The sequence below is a fragment of the Lissotriton vulgaris genome, chromosome 1_1 (genome assembly GCF_964263255.1).
Source record: "Lissotriton vulgaris chromosome 1_1, aLisVul1.2, whole genome shotgun sequence".
In the NCBI taxonomy this organism is placed as follows: Eukaryota; Metazoa; Chordata; class Amphibia; order Caudata; family Salamandridae; genus Lissotriton; species Lissotriton vulgaris.
This window is the reverse complement of record NC_141685.1, coordinates 886,965,788-886,989,749: the sequence shown is the minus strand read 5'-3', so window position 1 is coordinate 886,989,749 and position 23,962 is coordinate 886,965,788. Positions and strand designations below refer to the sequence as shown.

General features: G+C 43.7%; 1 protein-coding gene across 2 annotated transcripts in view; it reads left to right on the top strand.

The window, feature by feature from the left end:
- The window catches only part of LUC7L2 (LUC7 like 2, pre-mRNA splicing factor), a 172,186-nt gene extending 153,283 nt beyond the window's left edge, over positions 1-18,903 (top strand). For both annotated transcript variants that reach the window (XM_086958807.1, XM_086958805.1), the window contains one exon: positions 18,466-18,903. In XM_086958807.1, coding sequence (XP_086814933.1) covers positions 18,466-18,646 — 181 coding nt within the window. In that variant the 3' untranslated portion in view covers positions 18,647-18,903. The remainder of the gene's footprint in view (positions 1-18,465) is intronic.
- The last annotated feature ends 5,059 nt before the right edge of the window (positions 18,904-23,962 follow it).

Genomic DNA, 23,962 nt, shown 5'->3' with positions numbered 1-23,962 from the left:
TTGGTTGTATTTAAGTTTGGTCCTTTTAAGTCTCGCTAGAGTGAGCACATGTGCTGCTTTGCGAGAAATTTAGTAGGTGGTTTAAAAGTGCTACCCAGGCCAGCCGACAGCTTGTTAAGTGCACAGCACTTTTTCCCGTCGCGTGCGTGCACACAACCCGTGTCACCACTCGGGTTTTTTAAATTTTTTTATTTCATTTCGTGGCCGCACTGTGTTACTTTTATGGCCGCACGGCCAATGCTTGTTTTTTTCTGTGTGCGCAAACCAAGAAACTTACACTTGGAATGCACATACCTAGCGTTTGCGACAAAGGGCGCTAAAGCCCTGTATTTCGAAAAACAAATAAGAAGCTTGCGCGCTTTCTGGAGTCACAGAAATCCGTGTAATTTAAATGTAATTTTTCATCAAAATCTGCTAAAATTATTTGAAAACTATTCCAAAGCCAGTGTTTCCAATGAAAACCGCGTTTTCATTCAATGTCTCATGATCAGAAAGGCTCAAAAACATACCCTCATACGAACGTGATTCCCTATCCGCGTTATTTTGATATAAATGATAATGAAAGACTGGGTAAGAAAACAATGCCTATACCTTGCAGTCGGCAGGCTGCTCTTTGATAAGTTAATAAGTCACTGTTCTACGTTAGGATTTTAACCTACAAAGTGCAAGTAACAAAAGGATGTCTGACATAAGCAGAAACCAACTGAACTATTTACATACACTTCTGTGATCTGAATGGTAGATGCCCTTGCAGAAAGCATATTAACCATCTACGCTACCGTATGATAAAACACAACTTCCACTAGACAACACTCTGATCTCTGTGCAGCAGACCCATTAATCACTAGAGTAATTTTGACATTTTTATTGGAGGCAAAAAAGCTGCAGCAGGTGCTGTTACATCCAGAATATATTTGAAAACAAGGTGCCCCCAAAGCCAGCACCCAGTGCCCTGGCACTGGTCGCACCGCCCTAAAGCTGGCTGTGGAAGTGTGGTCTCCTCGAGAGGCAAGGAATGTTTCAAGGACGCAGTTAAAGGCATGCTCGTGACAGATGACCTCCGTCACCCCCTACCGCCCATGGTCAACTGTTGCAACGTGAAATAAGCCGAATTAGATCGAGATCGTGAGGGTTTTAAAGTTCAGCGTGGTCAGTTGCATCAGTCTGGTGCGTCCTCTTCCCTAGGCTCTGCAGATTAAATTCTCGTGCATGACTGGTTTCATGACTTGGTCACTATTTGTCTCAGACTAGGTAATAACAAGCATTGGCATAGCCAATAGGTCTCTCCTTAGGGGCCTTATAAGTGTTTAGTTATCCAGCACAATATCCTTGGTGCAACAACATCGAGTGTTGCATGGCTAAACACTTGTAAGGTCCCAAAGGCGAGACCTATTGGCTATCCCAATGCTAGTTTAAAAAGGAGGTAGACAGGCTATTACATGTATGGTTGTGTCCGTGATAGTCTATGGAAGTATTTTAATTACTGCTTTATTTATATTACCGTGGGACTCTCACTTCAACGACTGGGAATGATTCAAGCATGTGAATCTGTGAAAGATACCAATACTGGATAACTGCAGTTACAGGTAAGTAACTGATTTCTTATTGTCTGTGTACAGTAAATGCTTAACACTACCACCTGATATGCCTAATCTGCTCACTCACACTACCACAAAAGAGAGCATTTGGGATAATTAATTTAAGCCCCGTAAGCCAATAAGAGTCTTTTGGACTTTCTACATAGAGTTCTTCATTTTGGGACACTACATCTGTCAGTTGTGGCAGACAGAGGTACAACAATTGGAAGACAATCGCTGCAGACAAGAGGGTTTTGGGTGTGACTTGTATACACCTGGCAGCAATAGCTGTCTACTTACAGAAAACACAGCAGCCCATCTTTAAACGTCCTTCTATTAAATCATTAATGGAAAATGTTTAGGAAGGTACTTTTCTTAGATTACCACAATTCCCTTGATTGTACATGAATATTAGCTTTACTTGATGTATGGGCCTCCATTTCAGCCAAGCATTCATTTCTGCTGCAGTTTCTCTCCTTGAATGTGACTTTCCTGGTAGCCAGTACTTCTCTGGTGGGGCGTAAAAATTGTTCTTAACTTCTAAGTGAGTGATTGAAAAGTGGCATAGCAAGGGTGCCATCGGCCCCAGGTCAATCAATTAAAATGGGCCCCCTCTACCATCTGCTTGGTTCTATAAAAAATAAAACACCACAGTTAGGATGTAGATTGCCCCTCACACACCTCAGAGCCAGTCTGACATCGAAATACACCAATAAGGCATTGAATTAGTGAACTGTCTTGTCTTTTCAAGTTTATAAAAATGCCATAAATTATCATTTTGGCGTTTAAACAAATGAACAAATTACATTAAATACAATGTTATTTCATAGCTGATCTGATTTTTCGGGGCAAACCTCTTTACTGATGAAACCTCTTTAATGATCTTTGGAAGGCTTATCCGTCCCAGGGATTGAAGAAAGGTTGAAGAAACTGGTCCAGGACATCAACAGACATCTTACATAGCACTTAAAAAAACATATTTGACTGGTTGCCTCTTGCAGTCTGTTAATCCTACAGAAGTTATTCTCTATGAATGATAACCTTGCAAGAACAACTAGACATATAGTGGAGCAGGTCAAATGTCAATGTGACATCTTCATTCAAATAACCATATAAATGAAGCAAGCTCTGACTTGGTGTATGAACAAAGAAAATGTATATTTTTAGTAAACCGATGCCTCAATGCAAGGCTGGAGAACACATTTGAAGAATCTGTCCACAAGTGACATCTGCTAAAGTACAAAAGCTGAACTTAAACATACTGAAACTAAGGGAAGTCAGTCTAGCCATGGACTTCTTGTCACTGATCTCACATCTGGATGTCAAGATAAGGACAGACAATATGACCGCTCTATATTCTGTACAGAAACAAATAGGACTAAACAAATAGGAACAATATCAAAACAGCTGTCAAGAGAACCAGATCTACTTTGGGACAGAGTGGGCCTTAAACTCTTGTTGGTTCAGATTCTTCCTCACCAGATGTTTGCCGCTAGTCACCTTTTGTAACTCCACATCCTAGCATGACCAAATATCTTATGGTGTTCTGCAAGTCTTAATCCTATCTTCATTTATTTCCAATTTGTATGTGGTATCCCTTGGCCTCTTATTGGAAGACTTAAGGTCATATTTTGAGCTTAGCGGATGGGTTATACCTTCACAAATGTGGCGGATATCCTTACCACCTTATCACAGATGCCTTGTATCCAAAGGCACTTGAAAAAAGGAGGACTGAGTAACCATTCTGCCCCGCTTTGCATATTGGTCTAATTTAATTTGTAAGGGCCCAATTTAGACGACACACAACTCTGTTTGAAACTCTCTTCAAAACTAGGTATACCTACACTCCAAAGTGACATGGAATGGATATTTACCAGGCGACGGAAAACTGCCTTTTTAATTGTACCTCTCGAATCCAAAAAAAGGATCAACCCAGACCTCATCATGAAACTTATGGAATTCAGCCTCTCACCGTCCCCTCTGCTACAGTTAAATCTCTAGGCTTCCTTATTAGTTCTTATGTGAAGAAATCTTCACAGACTGCAAATTTTCACCTTTGCTAAGTGATAAGAATAATATAGCTTCTCTTTACAAATCAGCTCAAATCAGCTGCGAATGAGCTCCTTCTCTCCAGAATCGACACTGATACCGTCATCTGGTTAGTCTTTCAGTCTATATGCCCTGTTGCCCGTAAACTAGTTTTCTCCTCCACTTGATTAGTCACAGAGAAGAGTGTGCTCACATCACACAAATGTTATTCGACCTCCACTGACTCCCATTAGAAGCTTGGATAATGTTCGGATTTGCTGTGTCACGTAGACAAACCGAGCTAATTACTTAATCTTATGACAATTTCAGGGTCGCTCCAAAATACCCCAATACAAGGCCTCTTACACTTGAATCCCTGAAATTCAGATCTCCGCTTGGCCAATGACACACCTTCTCTTGGTGTGCACCCACCCTCCTTAAGGAACTCTACTAACCAAACTAAGAATGGATTAGACACCCTGTCCTTCTGGAAATAACCAAGACCTTCCTGTCCAGCACAATTTAAGCAGTGTTCTATCAGACTCGAATACTCGTCCTCTCTGGGATGACTGGCTTCAACTTCTTAGTAGTTGACTGATTTACAGATCGCTTGCCTTAACCTTTCTCTTGTGTGATTATCATGTTCTGCTTACCCTCTGGTTCCTCCACCCCCACCATTATCCTCTTCCTCTTGATGATCCATCTACCTTATTACAATTCATCACCCTTTACATTTCTCCTTCTTTTCTCTCTACCTCCTTTGTTTATGCCAAAAGTAATTGTATTTTTAAGCTTATCTTACATAAAGCATATGTAATTCTAGTTCTTTGAAAGTACTCAAATACTGTGCTGTGCGGCTATAGAAATATTTGTAGATAACGTAAATAAATAATACATTCTATGAAGGCAGTAGGGCTACAGAAAAAACAGATTTCTGTTTTCTTTGCTACACACAAAGGGTGTTATAAACATGTTGAACACTTCTATTATCATCATGACGCCCTGCCTCAATAGCAAAGGATTCAATATCGTCTGCAATCCCAGGAGAGGCAAAGAAGAATCTGTAGAGGTAGAAATCAGAATCTCCCAAAGCAGCAGGTGAAGCCCTATCCAGCATGATCAGTAAATTCCATAATCCACCCTTGCTGTCAATCACTCCTATGGAGGGGGGAGTGAAGCGGGGGGGGTCCTATCATGGCACTTGGCAAAGCGTCACCTAAGACATGTGTACACTCAAGAGTCAGTACTTTCCAAGACTGGCTTTTTCACATTTGTAAGAAAACTACTGAAATTGAACTATAAACATTTCCACTCCCTCAGAATGGAGGAAAGCTCCATTCTGTTAAGAGTACCAAATATTCACAAGAACAACATTTTATATACTCAGAGAAAGATGAGTAAAACAATAATTTGCACCCATCCTAGATTTGAGACCTCCGAAAAGATGGATAAAAAAAGGAACTGTTGTGGGTGCTGGCTCTCTATCATCTTTCGTATGATTCAAGGTGACTGGATGTGCTCTGTTGAACTCGAAGATGTGTACCTGATAACCAGTAGCCACGGTATTAAAAATGAGATTTGATTAAACTAATGTTAGAAAGCCCCCTCCCAACTCCTTTTCCAACCCAGTATGCATGCTATGACAAAAAGATATTTTTCAGATTTCAAAACCGCAGCCACCATTATGATATTGCAATGATAATTTACCAGGTGTTGGCACCATTATGCTTTGATGCGTATGCTAACGATATGTCTGGAATCCCTGCTAATTTGTGATGGCTACTCTTTGCGCCATCTATAGGTTGCACAATTATTCATAAATCTTCTTAGCTCATCAGCCCAGATCGTTCAGCACTCCTTTTCACGGAGATATATTTGCGCTCAGATATGTAAGGGCTAGTTCCATGCAACAGTCTCGTCCTTGCTACTCCCGTTTCCTAGACCTACTCTGATAAGGGGAAAAAAGCTCTGAGGGGTTAAGTTGGAACATTGCAATAAGGAATGAGTATGGAATAATTGAGTAGCACCCAATTCTGTGCAGATGAACAAACACACCAGGCAGGTCTGACTCTGAAGTCAGACCCCTCTGGATTAAGTTTGGTACACATCAAGAAGAATGGGTTGGCTCTTACTGTGCTTGCACGCACTGCTGGGTACATTGTAAGTGTAAGTGGAGGACAAAAATCAAAACCTGGCTGTTATAATATGATGCGCAAAAGGAGGCAATTAAAAAGCTTTCATACAGGCTGAACGTTTTCTGATGAAAGTACACATCTTTTTATGTTTCATACACTGCATGGCGAGTGTATTACCTGCATGGTGAAGGAGGAGACAAATTAGGCGCCTAATAATGGAAGAAGCTTATTTGCAGAACAGAGCATACTGTTATAGCAAAAAGTTGCATACTTTCTTACCTGGGCTAAGTTTTGTTCTTTGAGGTTTCTACTTTCACTGTTGCAGAGGCGGGAGGGAAGTGGTAGGATAACAGGTAGAATAGCTTGAAAAACAGTAGCCTATTGCCTAAAACTTTATAGGCTACAAATATAGAAAAACCTGCATCCGTGCTACTTATCTTGAGATAGTTTGTTTCATGTATCATATTTTGCTGTCAAAAAGAAAATCGACATTTGCAGGTTAGAGCTTTGATTTGTCTTAACTGAGGGGGCTTGCTATTTTGTTAACTGTTCAAGGTTACCAGCAAAGATCCAGTGGTTGAGAAAAACATTTGCCCCAGTATTGGAACTTTCATAGATTCCCATGCTTTGTATCATTCCCCGTCGTCAGCCTGGGAGCCTCGGTAAATAGAAAATACCATAGCAGTATGTACAAAAGGGAAAGAAAGGCCTAGGCCTCATCTCATTTTGTAGCAGATCTACCTCTTTTTGTAAAAGAGACCAACATTTTGCAACAACCAATCAGATTAGCCTCACCCCCTAGAACCCTCAGGAGAGAGCCTCAGATTTTCTACCGCACGTTGTGCTACGGGAGTCTCCACTGAGTTCTGCTCAGATTTCTCCAACTTTTGGTTTTCAACTGTATTCTCTTCAGGATGCTGTCTTCCCCTTTTTTCATCATCAGACATGGAGTAAAAAGGCCTTTTTAGAGCTTGTGCTACCTGTTGTAAAAGGAGGCGTTAGGTTAATGACCCTCATAAGATGGCATTTATTGCCTGTATCCGGACCACAAGTTCTAGGTAAGATAAACATAAGGGTCCATGAGGGCCGTCTTTTACCTGGTTCCAGAAGCTAAAATCTAGATCAGATACAGTTTCTAGTATGACAGTGATGAGGCCTCATCGGCTGCGTCTTCGTGGAGATCTGAGAAGGAATACGATCTCACCTGGTTTCTTGTGAGCAGCGCACTCAAAACTCCTTCAAAAGACCTCCCATGGGTCTGACAGGCGCAGTCCAACTAAATCTCCTCACTGAGGTGTAAACGAGAGGATGGGACTTACAAAGGAAATTCTTCAAAAAGCCTCTAAAAAGACCTCCCGGGGGTCTGACCGGCGGAGTCCACCTGAATCTCCTCAACGAGGTGTAAAGGAGAGGAAGAGACTTATAACAGGAGAAACTGGTGTGAGGAAGTCTAGCTCGTCGACGACAATGGCAGTGTCAACGACGACACAGTCGACGACGATGGCAGTATCGACGACGACAGTCTACGACTACACCGACGACAGTCGACGACGATGGCAGTGTCGACAACGACACCGCCAACGACGTTGGCAGTGTCGACGACGACAGTCTATGACGATGGCAGTGTCGACGACGATCGCGTCGACTACTATTGCAGTGTCGACGACAGTCAACGACGATGGCAGTGTCGACGACAGTCAACGACGATGGCAGTGTCGACGACAGTCAACGACGATGGCAGTGTCGACGACACCGTCTACGACGATGGCAGTGTAGACGACACAGTCTACGACGATGGCAGTGTAGACACAGTCTACGACGATGGCAGTGTAGACGACACCGTCTACGACGATGGCTGTGTAGATGACACCGTCTACGACGATGGCTGTGTAGATGACACCGTCTACGACGATGGCTGTGTAGATGACACCGTCTACGACGATGGCAGTGTAGATGACCGTCTACGACGATGGCAGTGTAGACGACACAGTCTACGACGATGGCAGTGTAGACAACCGCGTCAACGACTATGTCTACATAGTCAACGACAGTGTCGACGGATATATATAAAAAAATAATAATAATTCTGTCAGGGAGAACAGCCTGTGACAGAAGGGCATGATGTAGTTACAGTGCCAGATGATGATTATGATTCATCTGATGAGGTCCAGAATGTGGAACATATCCAAAATCCTGAAGCAGAATAGGACGATTAGGTTATCCCAGATCTGGCTTCACCGTCCCCGGACCTTGTGCATTCACCTCCAGCTGACATAGGGGGTTTCCATAATCTTATGGAAAGAGCATCTAAAAGATTTGGCCTTTCTGTTCCTGTGGTACAATCCGACTGTTTCCTCTATGATTTTAAAGAGCCTTTAAAGAATCTATATAGTAGAGCATGTTTGGAATGAAGGCAAGAAGGTGATGCAGTCTCCAGGTACTGTAGCTCTGGTTCTACCGCGTCTGGAGTAAAAAGTTAAGGCACCGGAGGACAGTCCAGCCTATTTTATTGATCAACCTAGACCGAACTCTGTTATTTCTCAGGCAACCCAAAGAAAATCAAAAAACCCGACGGCACCCCTGACTGCACCGCCAGACAGAGAAGGCAGGCGCAGAGACAATGTAGGCATGAGGTTTTCCTCTGTCTAGCCTCCTTGTTAGGGCCTCGAACGCACTAGCAATTTTGAGACCATATGTTCGCCAAATGTGGTGCGATCTCTCTCCTTTCATTGATGAGCTTCCAGTGAGTGCCAAAGCGGAAGCGAGAAAGATCCTGGAAGAAGGTGAATGATCTTCATCTGAGATTATAGATTTTGCAATGGACATTGCTACAACAGCTTTTCGTGCCTTGGCAGATTCAGCGGTCCTGCGGCGTCAAGGTTGGCTGAGATGTACCTGGTTTTGCCCGAACGTGCAGAATAAAATTCTGGATCTGCCCTTCGATGGAGATGTGCTGTTTGGCAAAGCATATAGATGATGCTTTACAAGACATTAAAAAAAAAAGGATACCGAGACGGCAAGATCTTTGGACACACTTCAATATCGAAAAGTACCTTTGTGGGGTGCAAGAGGAAAAGGTTTCTCTAAATATGGGGAAGGTTATCAACATCGCTACTCCTCCTATGCACAATCATTCAAGCCTCAGTACTCTCAAAGGCAAAATCAATCTACGTCTTTCGTAGACAAGGACGTTAAGGGAGAGATACTTCTAAACGCCAATAGCGGCTTCCTGGCTCTGCCTACTGGTCCTTCACCCCTTGTAACACCGATGGGGGGGGAAGGTTTACACATTTTCTCAATTGCTGGAAGATCATAACAGATCAGTGGGTTCTGAATATCGTTCAATTTGGCCATACACTAGAACTCCAAAACCTTCCACCTCCCAGAGCTCCTTGCGCCACAGAATCAACACACCTGCATCTTCTCCGTCTCGAAGTTTTGTCAACTGCTCAACAAGGGAGCGATAGAACCAGTGCCACTTTCTCAAAGAGGAAGAGGGTTCTATTCCAGGTTTTTTTTCCTCATCCACAAGACGGAAGGAAAGTGGCGCCAAATCTTTGATCTGAGGGAGCTTGACACCTAGCTCATAAAACTCTTTTTGAATGGTCTCGCTTCAAGACGTCTTACGTCTTCTAAATCCAGGGGATTATATGGCGACTCTTGATCTCCATGACGCATATTTCCACGTTCCAATCCACCCAGCTCCCAGAAAATATTTACGCCTCACAGTAGCCAAGAGCCACTTTCAGTTCAAAGTACTGCCGTTCGGGCTCCGATCCGCTCTGCGGATATTCACATGGGTGTTGGCCCAGGTAGCAACATTCCTAAGGAAACAATCACTGGAAGTTTTCTCTTACCTAGACTATTGGTTGATAAAAGCTCCGTCTTCTGAAGCATCGACAAGGGCAGTCGAAAGTTGCATTCAACTTTTCAATCACCTGGGTCTGCATCTCAACAAGGAAAAATCAGTCTTTATTCCATCCAGGCGGGTCCAGTTCCTGGGCTCCATTTGGGATACAAGAAACTGCAAGGTTTTTCCTTCGGAAGAAGGACTGAAAAAGCGAATCTTCTCGGCCAACCATTTACAAAAGAGACGATCCCTGTCAGTTCGTCTATACAAGTCTTTCCTAGGATTGATCTCATCTGGCATACCATTAGTTCCGCATTGCAGACTGCGAATGCGGACCCTTTCAAGAACAACTGAACATGCGAGGGCACCAAGTGGAAGGTTCTTTCTAGGGCAAGCTAAAGGTCACTCCTCTCATGAGAAAAGCAGCAGGCTGGTGGGCTATCAAGGAGAACATCTCGAGTGGTCTCTTTCAGAATGGCTCCGTCCCCTCTGATTTTAACCTCAGACGCCTCTATGAAAGGGAGGGGCGTTGTCTTACAGGACCTCCAAGTGAGCAGTAACTGGTACGCAGAATAGCGTTTTCTTCATATCAATCTCTTAGATCTCATAGCGATTCGCCTAGCCTTGCAGGCTTTCAGGCCGAAAGTTAAAGACACAACCGTGCTGGTCAGGACGGACAACACAACAGCCATGCATTACATAACCAAGCAGGGAGGTACGAGGTCTCATCTGCTCTCGAAAGAAGACCAGGGAATATGGGAATGGGCAATTCTCCACAATGTCGTTTTTTCAGCAGAACATCTACCAGGCACTCAACACCACAGCAGACCCCTTCAGTCATCTGAAATCGGCCTGTCACGAGTGGGAATTGGATCAAGACACTCTTGATCCAATTATTAACCGAAACTAGAAAAATGGTCACCCACGCTCTGGTCACGAGCCGACTGGACTACGGAAACACCCTTTACGCCGGTACCACCGCAAAACTCCAGAAAAAACTCCAACGCATCCAGAACGCTTCAGCCAGGCTCGGATTAGACATCCCGCGTAAAGAACACATCTCTGGTCACCTGAAAAACCTCCACTGGCTCCCCGTCAATAAGAGGATTACTTTCCGCCTCCTAACCCACGCACACAAAGCACTCTACGAAATCGGACCCGAATGCCTCAACACACGACTGTCCTTTTACACCCCCTCCCGCCAGCTACGATCCTCCAACCAAGCCCTTGCCACTGTACCTCGCATCAACAAAACCACCATGGGAGGTAGATCCTTCTCCTACCTGGCAGCTAAAACCTGGAACTCACTTCCCACTCACCTTCGCCTTACTCAACCACCTAGCCTTCAGAAAGCAACTTAAAACGTGGATATTTGACAAGTAATTCCCCACCCTTCTTCAAGCGCCTTGAGACCCTCTGGGTATGTAGCGCGCTATATAAATTTACTGACTTGACTTGACTTGACTGGAGGAAGTGTTAGGCGCACTTGTTTACGCCTTTCTTCAAAATCACCTAATCCCACGGCTTCTCAGGAAAACAAAGATGGAACCTTGCAGGATGATCCTTAATAGCACCAGAGTGGTCACGCCAATTCTGATTCACACAACTTCTCCTGCTTTATCAGGTCCAACCATTTCACCTATGTCCCATTCCAGCTCTATTAACAATGTCCCAGGGACAGGCGATACATCCAGATCCGAGATCTCTCCATTTGAAGGCCTGGCTCCTGAGCACAGCGAGTTCCACAGATTAGATATCCCTCAGGAATGTAGGGAGATATTAACTCAAGCTCGTGCATCAAGTTCAAACAAAACCTATTGTGCTAAATGGAAGTGCTTCTGCCTGTGGTTTCATTGTGAACGCATCCATCCATTCTCTTCAGCTCCTCATCAAATACTACCTTACATTCTATCGCTGGCTAAATCGGGCCTTTTCTCATTCTTCCATCAAAGTACATCTGGCAGCTATTTCAAGATTCAGAAGAACAGCTTCTGGTTCTTCTCTCTGGTCTGCTAGAATTATCAAACAGTTCCTGAAAGGTCTTTTCAGGGTTTTTCCTCCAGTGCGGCCACCACCTCCGGTTTGGAATCTCAAGCTGGTTCTGGATCTCAAGCTGGTTCTGGCTCATCTCATGAAACCTCCGTTCAAGCCTATCCAGAGGGTGGATTTAAAAATTTTGTCTTGGAAATTAGCTCTCCTTTTAGCCCTCACTTCAGCTAGGAGAGTAGGAGAGTTGCAAACTCTATCCATTTTAGAACCTTTTCTACAGTTAAACAAGCATTGGAAATGCAATAGGTCTCGCATTGGGAAAGTTTGAGCTATTGGTCTTCTAAATTACTATTTTTTTATTTATGTGTTTTTTAAAATAGCTAAGTTAATAGCTTTGTCATTTACAATGCCAATAGTTATAACTTTTGCAAATGTGACACCTATAGCATTTGTAATGCAACATGTTTTGTATTTACGTGACTTGGATGTATCAATATTACAAATAACAATGGCTTTTAATTTTTTTAAATAATTAATACTTAAATAATTTATTTAATTAGTAATGTCAATAGCTTAAACTTTTCTAAATAACTTTTGTGAAGATTATGTTCAGTGTTTTTTATTGTGACGAAAATCCAAGAACAGAAGTGAAATATTAACATCATAATAAAGCTTGAAAGCTTGAAAACAGCTTGAAACATTGAAAGAACATATTTGAACCAGTGATGCTGTGGTGGTGCTGAGTGGGAGATGGGGAGAGGGAGAAAAAGAGTAGGGAGAGGTAGAGGGTAAAGAGAGGGAGAGAGGAGAGAGAGGAGAGAGAGGGGGAGAGAGAAGAGAGAGAGGGGGAGAGAAGATAGAGAGATGGAGAGAGGGAAAGGGAGAGAGGGAGAGGGAAGTGAGGGAAAGGGAGAGAGGGTAGAGGGAGAGAGGGAGGGTAAGAAGAGAGGGGGAGGACGAGAGCGAAGGACAGAGGGGAGAGAGAGGGGAAGGAGAGAGAGGAGAGCAAGCAGAGGGGGAGATGGGGAGAAAAAGGAGAGCAAAAAGGGGGAAGGTAAAGAGGAGGAGAGTGAGAAGGAGAGAGTGAGAAGGAGAGGGTGAGAGAGGAAAGTGAGGGAAAGGGAGAGAGGTAGACGGAGAGAGGGAGAGGGAGGAAGAGAGGGAATGAGGTAGAGGAGAGGGAGAGAGAGAAGAGAGCCTTTTCCTGTGACTTCCGGGAGAAGTACGGAAGGACCTCCGCACGCCACTGAAAGCGTCCAGCTCTGCAGTAGGGCAGACGGCGTCTACCCTCTGATAATTGAAAGTAGACGGTGTCCACTCTCGACTCGAGCCCGTCTACCCTCGAAAGGAGCCCTGTCTATCTGAACCGTGACTCTGCTGCACTGTTCATTAGGAGAAAAATGCATTCTAAATGTTTAATACGCCCGGACCTAAACACACCATGCCGCCATTTAGTTGGCTAGACCAGAATAAGCAAGTACATGCAAAGTCAGCAGCTTTAGCACTCGGATTCAAGTGGTTACATAGACGCCTGCAGTAGGGCAAAATCATTTTAAATACATTTGCACATACAATGCACGGATGATAACAAATTAAATGTGTGAATAGAATGTAGTTTTCAGATGAGAAATAGACCTACTTGCATTCCAGTGGAGGCGGAAGGATACACACAACAGCCAATATAAAGGTGTGATTTAAACATTTCCCGTGGCATGATCCTAGATGCGAATGATGTCCCAAGCCAAAGGGTGAAGGTTCCTATAGCAAAGCCCTAAATAGACTCGCAATGGATGGTGCAAGCTACACGTCAAACCACAAAATGCTAACTATCACTTGTAACAAGTGTTTTCCCAATTGCATTGCGAGAAGTTTTTATGGTGCTAGGAGCAACAAAATGTAGCGGGTCACTCTTCAGTTCCGGTTCCAAGGAGGGATTCTACTCACCACAGTATTTGGCGCCATCTAGTGGTGTTGCCGAGTTAGCTGCACAACAACAAAAAATGTCAGGGATGCTTTTTATTGTTATAAATCATAAATGCGCGTTACATACAACAGGAGGGGATAGCCCCAGAATAGCCCCAGAATAGCGCGGGCCGAGGCGGTTGCCCTTCCTTTGGGACGGGCTGCTTGCGAGCCTTGAAAGAACTATCCTGTACTGGCAAGGGTAGGGGGCCGAGGAGCTTGGCAACTCTGAGACAGACACTCGCAAAGTGGATTATCAAGATTTCACAAATCTACACTTGGCGCGCAAGGAGCAGCTATAAAAGGGAAACTCCGAAGGTGAAGAGTGCACGGCAACGGTGCGTGGTATTTCCTGGTACAGTCTGGTAAACAACGAGGGGGTTTCCGGTGACAGTGCCACATCCAGCAAACCAAGGAAATACCAAGAACAGGAATATTCCCGGCAAGCGTCCTCTCATGGAAAAAATAACGAACACATTACGCAAGTAGACCATCATCTGTTCTAGAAATGCTGGAGAATTTCCTGACTAAATAAAAGTTACTTAAAACCCTACATATCAACGAGACACAATCGTTAACAAGAAAAATACAATTGAAGTGGATGGGCAACACACGAGGAAATGCTATAAGTGTAGCGAAATAAAAACAGTCAACTCCAGACTAAGAGTACCACCGTAACACAAGATAGATCCAGTGGTCGACAGAGGGTGTTACTACCTACACATCTGCAAATCCACATGAAACAAGACGAAGGGAAGACAGGGGAGGGGGGAGGAGAAATGCGACACGGCGGGCAGGGGAGGGGGCGGAGCGGGTAAAAAAAAAAAAAAACAAGACGGAGGGAAGGCAGAGAAGGGGAGGAGAAATGCGACACGGCGGGCAGGGGAGGGGGCCGAGCGGGGAGAGCGGTGAGGAGGGTGATAAGCAGCAGGGGCCTTTGAAGCTAAGCTTCACTTCAAGGGTGTGGGAGGAGTGCTGCTGGGGAACAGATGGCGATTTAATGCTGTGCACGCGCATTTTAGGTCAATGCGCTTGCGCATTGACCTAAAAGCCACGGGCACAGCATCAAATCGCCAGTCAATCGCAGGTCTAGGTAAAGCTTATTTAAGCCCCTATAGTCTCGCTCAATGCGCATGCGCATTGAGAGGCGAGACCGAAAAAGGACAGGGTGTTTTTAAGGACCAATCCAAAATTTAGTCCAAAGGTCCCTTCGGATTTCCATTTGAACGAACCAGTGGTTCTAAAGTCATTCTTCCCTCGACCAACATCCCTTGCAGGAAGGTCTCTACATTCTTTAGATGTCCAGAGATGTCTCACATTTTATCTTGCAGGCACAAACGATTTGAAGAAATTATCTCAACTTTTGTGCCTTTTAGTGCACCTCGAAAAGGTATTCCTCTCTCAAAACAAGGAATCACACGCTGGATTTCAAGTGCAGTTCATTATTGCCACCAAGCGGCATGAAAGCAGCTGGACAGACCTGTATGAGCTCATTCAACAAGATCAGTTTCATTCTCGGCAGCTCTCTTCGCTGGAGTCCCTATAAAAGACATTTGTAGGGCGGCTACATGGAGCAGTGCCCATACATTCACAAAGCATTACTGCCTGGACTCTTTCATAAGGAGTGAAGCGGCAGCAGGACAAGCAGTCCTGAGAAATCTTTTCCAATGAGAGGTGAGCTTTCCCTTCTATCCCTCCTTCCTATGATTGCACATTTTGTAGCACATGATGTTTCTGATGTATTGTTATAAGGTATATGATTGTCATATGATGCCGGTTATGCAGAGATATTGTAATACTCATGTAGCAAAATGTGCACTGGTGACTTACTGCTAGCTACTCTGATACAAAGCATGGGAATCTATGAAAGTTCCAATACTGGGGCAAGAAAACAAGTTACTTACCTGTAACTTTGGTTCCCCAGTATTGGTAACTTTCATAGATTCCCATGCGCCCACCCTCCTCCCCTGGGAAAGCTCAGCCTTCAGCAAAAGTGGTTACTGATACACAACGGCTGCGAAAATCTGAGGCTCTCTCCTGAGGGTTCTAGGGGGTGAGGCTAATCTGATTGGTTGTTGCAAAATTTTGGTCTCTTTTACAAAAAGAGGTAGATATGCTACAAAATGAGATGAGACCTAGGCCTTTCTTTCTCTTTTGCACATACTGCTATGGTATTTTCTATTTACCGAGGCTCCCCGGCTGAGTGGAATGATACAAAGCATGGGAATCTATGAAAGTTACCAATACTGGGGAACCAAAGTTACATGTAAGTAACTTGTTTTCTTATTATCTGTAATAGTGGTTCTCCTTCATAGGAAGAGTTTCTCAATTCATGAACAACACACCCTTTTCCTTGGAATAGCATGAGATTGGTGGGCTTTATAACTTAATTCTGGCGGGCTTCTTTGATGAGCACATCATATTGGACAGTAGACCAACTGCTTAGAGCTGTCTTATAGGATAAACAGCTCAGCCTGCTGCCGTAGAGCGACGGTGCACATTTTTTCTATATATGTGCTAAGCTTTAATGCTTGTCCTTCCTGCTCGAAAATTGTCTTTAATTTCTTTTGTGTGTTTAAACAAGAGACAGTGGTTAGTTTACTTTTTAAGTTAGTCATATATATGTTGTTACAAAAAGTCTTAACTAAAGAAAATTCCTGTAAGTCACAAAGCCATACGGTTAGTTTAGAAAAGTGGATATCATGTGGTATGGTTTTGAGACCGCACCATGTAACAATGTCCCAATCTTAATCGGGTCAAGTTAGGCTTCTTCATAAAACCATGTACTCAATCCTGGGTAACCCTACATCAATTTATTAAGAGTATATAGTCTTAAAATGGACACTAATCTCTTGAGGGAAACCGGCAATATGACTTTTTTAAAGATAAGTAAATCACTGTAGATCTCATTTATAAAATGCAATAAATCGTACGCGGGTTGACAGTCTTTAGCCAACGGGCTAGAATGGCTGCTTCTCTTTACTTACAATAAGTTGATAACCAGTCACGTACCACTGAGGTCAAGCGAGACAGTGTAAAGCATAAAACACTTTTTAGGTCTTGTGTAGAAAAAGCATACACAAGACATTCGGATTACTGTTAGTGGGCTTGGAGTCCTCCCATTGCTTACCATTGGAGGGCTTCAAAGCCATTCTCAATTGCTTGCTTCCTGCTAGCCAGTTCTGTGGTCTGCATTTGTCTCTTCTTGCATGTGACCCTCACCTAGAACATGGCCCAAGTATTTGTGTACTTACAATGCGTGCACGTTTGGAACCTATTTTTTTTCTTCTTTTTGTTGAGCCACTCAACAAAGTGCATCTTTCCTAGCTGGCTCTCGTTTTCCACCCTAATCTACCCCCACTCTACTGCAGTCTACCCCACTCCACACTACCCTATTCTATTCCACTGCAGTCTCCCCATCTCCAGTCTACCCCACTCTACTCAAATTCACTCCTCTTAAGTCTACTCCAATCTGCCCCAGTTCACCCAAATCTACACCACTCCAGTCTACCTCACTCTACGCCAATACACCCCAATACAATCTACCCCACTCCACACAGTCTACCCCGAACCAATCTACCCCACTCTACCCCTATCTACCCCACTTCACACTACTCTAAACCAACCTAACCCATTCCACTTTACTCCAACCTACCCACACAACACCAACCAGTTGTGTCCTCATGTAATGCAACTGGTACTCGTGTAAAGCGCTCTGATACCCAATACCTTCGGGTCAAGTTTGCGCTATATAAAACTTTGTTTTAAAAAAAAACCTGTGCCACTCTAACCCACACCTCGCCACTAACGTTTAGCCATGTTGAATAGCAGCCACACTGGTATACAGCATGGCTATAACACATTGCCAATAGCTCTGACATAAACGAGACGTATTGGCTTTGAAAGTGCTTTTTCTTATTTTTATCACTGGCTGCTCAATTTGGCGATCCTCACCAGATTCACTTTTCACCAGCCCGGTCTCAGAGCATAACATTTGGGCAAGAGCTCGATCTGCTCTTGAGGTGCCTAGCTTTTCAAGCATTGGTAATGCATCATTTTTGCCTATCTGATGAATAATGAGCTGTTTTAATTAATCATCGTCGGGGAGAGAGAAAGAGCTCCCTGGCAAATAGCAAGGGAGTGGAGATGATGTGGCACAGGACCAGAGCTGGGGATCACGGTTCGAGTCTCTGTGGCGCAACGTGCTGTTATTGTATGCAAATCACTTAATCTCTCTGGGTGATAAATTGTTAAATATGCTGTAAGAGTAAAATGCAATTCTGTATGAAAATATGTTCCACCAAAGCAGACGGGAAACTGCTAAGCAGACTAGGAACAAGCATTGATAAATGCAGACGAATATGCTACAGCCAATAGAAATGGGGGGGAAAGTAGCACACACAGGAACCAATGAGAAGCCAGGAAAGAGAAGAGGTGGAATGTAAGTCCCTTATAAGTTTATATTAAAAAAATAGATTTTTTTCAAGTACAGCACAAGCGGCACCAAAAAACTGTGAAAGCGCTTAAACGGAGGGCATTCTGGTCTCAAGATCATAGTCTGTAGAGCTCTTCAATTGCACACGGGAGACAATATTACTCTTCAGGTATAGTAGCTTTAATTTGTTAAAATATTAGCAAAAGTACCACAGCATCCACACAAAAGCTGCTGAACGTTTTCGCTCGGATTTCTGTAGATAATACAAGTCTTTGTGGGCATTGTATGTGAAGTTGACCGAGTGAAGCGTTTTTAAATATCCAATATTATGTAGCAGATGTCAGGCACTGAAAGTTTGAGTCTTTGGGTTATATTTATGTTGAGAACAGGTTACAGGTAAAATTTTCTTTAACTGCACAGTGCTATTGCTTGCAATGCATGTGTGTCAAACATTGTTTTTATACTGTGGTTCCCTTTTGCTGTACCTAGATCTCGTTCTCGAGACCGCCGAAGGCACCGCTCAAGATCGTCCTCCAGAGATCGAAAGAGGAGAACCCGCTCCAAGTCACGGGAGAAGCGACGCAGCCACAGGTCACGCTCCCACAGCCGAAGTCGTAGTCACAAGAGAAGCCGGGACCGCAGCAGAGATCGTAGTTCGAAATCCAAGTGAGACAGGTGGCTGCTGCCCTGGCAGGAGAGTAGTGTGTGGGAAGGAGGAGGTCTGGCCTCTTTCTGTTGTCTGGGGACGTGAAGGAGTGTATCCAGAACCAGGACTGATATATCTTAACTTGCGTGGACACGGTGGAGGGGGGGGTGGGGAACGGGGGGGTGGAGCCATTTGGATTTTATTCTCACTTTCTTTTGTGCCTCATCACTTGTTCTTTACTGTATTTCCTTCCTTGTGGAATAAAAGCCTGTTTTAAAACACTTTGTCGTTGTATCCAAACATAAGGGTGTCTCTCACCCCTGGGATCCATCTCTTTTACCACGAGAATCCAGTACTTGTTTGTTTATTTGAAGCCTGTGTTAAACATTTTGAGCATCCATAGCATGCTTGACATAACCTTTTCTACAGAAGTGCTAATTGCTGCAACAGGGTTGCATCTGCATGCAAAGTAATTTTCTGCAGCAGTGGCTCCTATTGTCTACTTCAGTAATTCATATGATGCAGTACCATATTTGCTGCCTACCGCTTCTCCAACGTTCTCTGCGTTCTGTCAATTTAAGAAGTACTTGCAAAAGGACTATGAGGCTATTTAAACAGGAAGCGATGTGCATGCCTGCTAAATTATTCTCACACACGGCATGCTTCCCCCACCCCTAAAAAGAAAGCATTTGTGGTGCTGAAAAAAAAATTTGCACTGTGAATTTTTTTGTTTTTGATTAGATTTATTATTATTAGTTACATTTGTTAGGTGCACGAATTATCCCTACCAGGCTCTCTAGGTGCCGTTGCAATGTGGGAGCGAGGCAAGATTGGACTACTGTGAGAAAAGCCAGGTTTTCAAGAGGTTTTTTTTTAATGTTGTAAAATCTGTACATTCTCTGATAGAGGTAGCCTATTTCAATGGTAGGTGGCCCGGAATGAGAAGGAGCTGCCTCTGTGCATAATTAAGTTATTCTGCCATCTGGTAGTTGGATCCAGAATTTTCTTTTTCTTTTTTGTATGTCAGGCATTTGGTAGTTGTGTCCATTCCATATCACATCAAACGCATTTGCATAAAGCGTAGTCGCCATCTTCAGATTCTTTATTTTACTGTTAGATTCAGAAGCAAGAAACTGCTCTCCGGAGAGAACATTGAGAAAACATCGAAGAAGTTTGAGGTAAACAGAAATAAAAAGAGAGCCCTTCAATAAAGTAGACAGCAGATGTTGAAGAACATCAAATCACTGGATAAACACTGACAAAATTCACGTTTTTCACGAGAGGTTCACCATGACACAAGATATTTGTGCCCGCAATGTTCAAGGTTGCTCAGAGACTGAGCAAAAACACACTGGCTCAAAGTTTGCACACACACACACCCTCGACACCAAAAACACCCAGCATCCAAAAGGAAGTAAAGCCATGTTGCCCCACAGGTTAAAGTACAAAAACAATGCTGGGGACAAACCTTGGAAACTTGTCTCTGATAGGTGCTCAGTGAAGTATGAGCAGCCAAGGGGAAAAGACAACTCTACCCTAACAATGAAAACTCCTTTGCCTTATGGTTCTGATCATTAAACTTCCGAAGTTGAAAGGAAAAAAAAAAAACATTGCAAATCCAAAATGGCAACTTTACTACAGAGGGGGTAGTTCAATTACTTCCTCAAAAAGTTAAAGATCCCTATAAAGAACAATAAAGCAAAGTAGTGGAGTTAGCATCTAGCCCTAGAACCACCCACTTATTCAGAACCTCGAGAAGAGCGAGAAGTCTTCTTTGAGTAATGTTATGTTAAAATAAATTTCTATAGCGCGACATACACCGGGTAGGTTTCTTGGCGCTAGAGGGCAGGGCGCTACAGCAAAAAGGTGGATTAGATGAGATAGGCGGACGTGAATAGCCAAGTTTTAAGCTGCTTCCTAAATTGAAGATGGATGTCGGTTAGTCGTAAGGAAAGAGGGAGAGAATTAAAAAACTGGGGAGCCAGCGTTGAAAAACACAGCCCGCTATGTTTATTTTGTTTAAATCTTGGGGTGCTCAAGAGACGTTGGCAGGATGACCGAAGGGTGCGGGAAGAACTGTATTTCTTGATCTTACTGGATATGAATACCGGCCCAGTGTCCGTCAGAGCTTTAGGGACAATGCAGCCTAATTTAAATGCACAACGTTGGCTCACAGGGAGCCAATGCAGTTGTTGCAGCAGGGGTTTGACATGATGGCGAGAAGAAAGTTGGAATATAAGCCTGGCTGCATGGTTCTGTATCAGTTGTAGGCGTTGCACTTGATAGGCTGGGATACCGGCATACAGTGAGTTTGCATAATCCAGTCTGGAAATGAATAACGCCTGGACTACCAAAATGGATGCTTCTTTTGAGAGAAATCTTTTTATTGTCTTTATTTTCCTCAGCATAAAGAAGCAAGCGGAAACCACTGAGTTGATTTGTGGGTTCATTGATAGATCCTTGCCTATTGTTATCCACAGGCTCTTCGGCGTACCTGATGGGGCGGGAGGAGGTCCCAAGTGGATAGGCCAAAAGTTAAGGAGTTCCATGGGCTGTTGTTGCCGCCTGTCGGGATCAGCTCTGTTTTGTTCGGGTTTAATTTAAGTTGTTTCAAGATCATCCAGTTGCTAATATAAGTCCTAGTATCCCGCAAATAGGATTCAGATGAACTGGTGGAATGTAAGTTGAAAATTAGTTGCAGATCTGCGTAGTTGAAAACCAACACGTTCCTCTCCCTCAAGGCGGTGATCAAAGGTTGCATGTAGAGTTTAAACAAAAGGGAAGATAAAGAGGAACCCTGCGGGACTCCGCAAGGGAGTCTACCTTTCGTGGAGCAGTAATGGCCTAGGCGAACAGACTGAAACCTGTGTGACAGAAACGATTGGAGCCATTTCAGTGCTTGACCTCCGACCAACTACTTCGGACACGGACGACCAAGATGTTGTGGTCGACCGTGTCAAATGCTGCCGAGAGATCAAGGAGAATTAGAGCCTGTGAGATGTTTTGATCTGCTTCACTGCGAAGTTCGTCCAAGACCGGCAGGATGACTGTTTCGGTCGAATGGACAGGTCGGAATCCAGCCTGGTTGGAATCTAGAAGAGAAGAAGCTTCTACAAAGGAGCTCAGGCAACCTGCTACATGAGACTCCAAGATCTTGCCAAGATAGGGTAGGAGGGAGATTGGGCGGTAATTACTCATGACCTGAGGGTTTGCGCCAGGTTTCTTCAGAATAGCAAGAATCTCTGCCACTTTGAAGGACTCAGGAACCTGTCCACTGCTGAGAGAAGAATTGAGGAGGGAAATAGGGGTTTCCGGGCAGGCCGTGAAAGCTTCACGCAAGATGTGGGGAGGGCCGCTATCGAGAGGGGAGCCTGACTTGACTTTAATCATTAGTTCAGAGAAAGAATCAAGAGCAATAGGTGAAAATTGACTAAAAGCCACCGGGGTTTGGCAACTGGGACTAGGAGTGAAGGAAGTGTTGGAATAGGGAATGCTTGCTTTTATTGCAGGAATTTTGTCGGAGAAATAATGGTTTAATAAGTCACAGAGCTGCTGAGATTGCTCTGGCTGTACCGTTACTCTGGCCAAGCTAGTGAGTTCCTCTACAATTGCCAAAATTTCCTTTGACTTATTAGCTGAATTCGCTATTTTTACGGAGAAATGATCCGTTTTGCACACGAGAATGGAGGATTTATATGCTCTGAGGAGGAGTAAGTAAATTAGTTTAAGTTCGGGGTTATAGTGGCATCTCCACTTCCGTTCAGCTTGTCGAAGTTTTAGTTTTGCTTCTTTAAGCTCTGGGGAAAACCACTTTTGGGCGTCATGGGGTCTTCGTGATTTAATATTTTTTTGAAGGGCAACTGTGTTGCAAGCATTCTCTAGCCAATCTGGAAAGATTGGTAGCCTGACTGGAGGTTGAACAGTCTTGAGTCTGAGGGGCTGTGTTGGCCAATATAGTATGACATTTCTCTATATTTGCTTGATTCCAGTTCCTGGCTGCCATACTGCCTGGTTTGGCGGTGGTAGCTGAGCTGATAATCGAAATCGTAAACATGATCAGGTAGTGATCGGACCATACACAAGGAATAATAGTTATAGGTGAAATAGTTAGGTTCTGGATCCATACTTGGTCTAAAAATTTGCCCTTATTGTGCGTGGCTGTATGTTTGTGCTGGGTACAGTTTAGGCTGACCAAAGTGTCTGTAAAGTCACGAGATATGGAATCTCCTTTCTGGCCTCGGGCAAGTAATTGAATTCGCCAACTATCCGCAACCTCGTGTTGTTAATCACAAGTTGCCTGTCTTAGCAAGAAAAGGGGGAAGGTAAATACATAAAGGAACCACAAAATCAATAAAATATAAAATGCTCTGTTTCATATTAAAACCAAACATCATAAACACTAATATGACATAAAACAAGACAAAAACTAAAAAAAGCAATTTATACAATTTCAATACAATATAATCACATAGTATTAAAAAAACAAAGTAGTGGCAATCAATGCTATCCGACGCGCGTTTCGGCGTTACAAGAGACGCCTTCTTCAGGAGCCACGATTTCTGTTATAAAAATTTCCACACTATGTCTATAGTAAACGCATGTTCCCTTAACCAATAATATTCCAGAGGTGTAAGATTGTCATTTAATGACTAATCCTAACGTAAGGGCGATCGATGCACTGTAGTATTCAAACTAAAAACAACGTCTTCCCTTTCTCACGCTCGATTTATGTAAATGTAGTTGTATTAGCCACAGCTAGCAACCGAGCCAAATTTGCTCAACACTGGAAGAACTAGTTGCTCGTAAATATGGGTATAAATCTCCCGTGTCTGTTTCAAATATCTGTGTCACTTTCCTGTTTACTTGGCACTCAATAGGTTTCGGTAAAAATATTGAAGGCTGCATATAGCAATGCCATGACGTTGCAATGGATAGTTACTGTTGCACTTTGATTTGAATAAAAGCAAACAATGACCCAAAGGCATCAAGGCGCCTAGCAAAGCATATCAAAATTTATACTCCTGACACCATTACAGATAGGCCTGCACAAAGAGATGCGTCTTCAGAGCACTTCTGAATGCCTGAAGAGTGGGTAGGGATCTTAGTTCCAGTGGAAGGGCATTCCACCACTTGGGCGCAAAGGTGGAAAAAGCCCTGCCACCCCATTTAGCTCTTCTAAAACGAGGGGCTGACAGGAGAAGTCTGCTAGAGGAACGCAAGTCCCTAGAGGGAGTATAGCGGAGCAGGATAGATCCTACACCAGTGGAACTATTTTTAGCAAGGGCCCTATAGGTCATACATAGGGTCTTGAAATGCATACGGTCCTCAACAGGGAGCCAG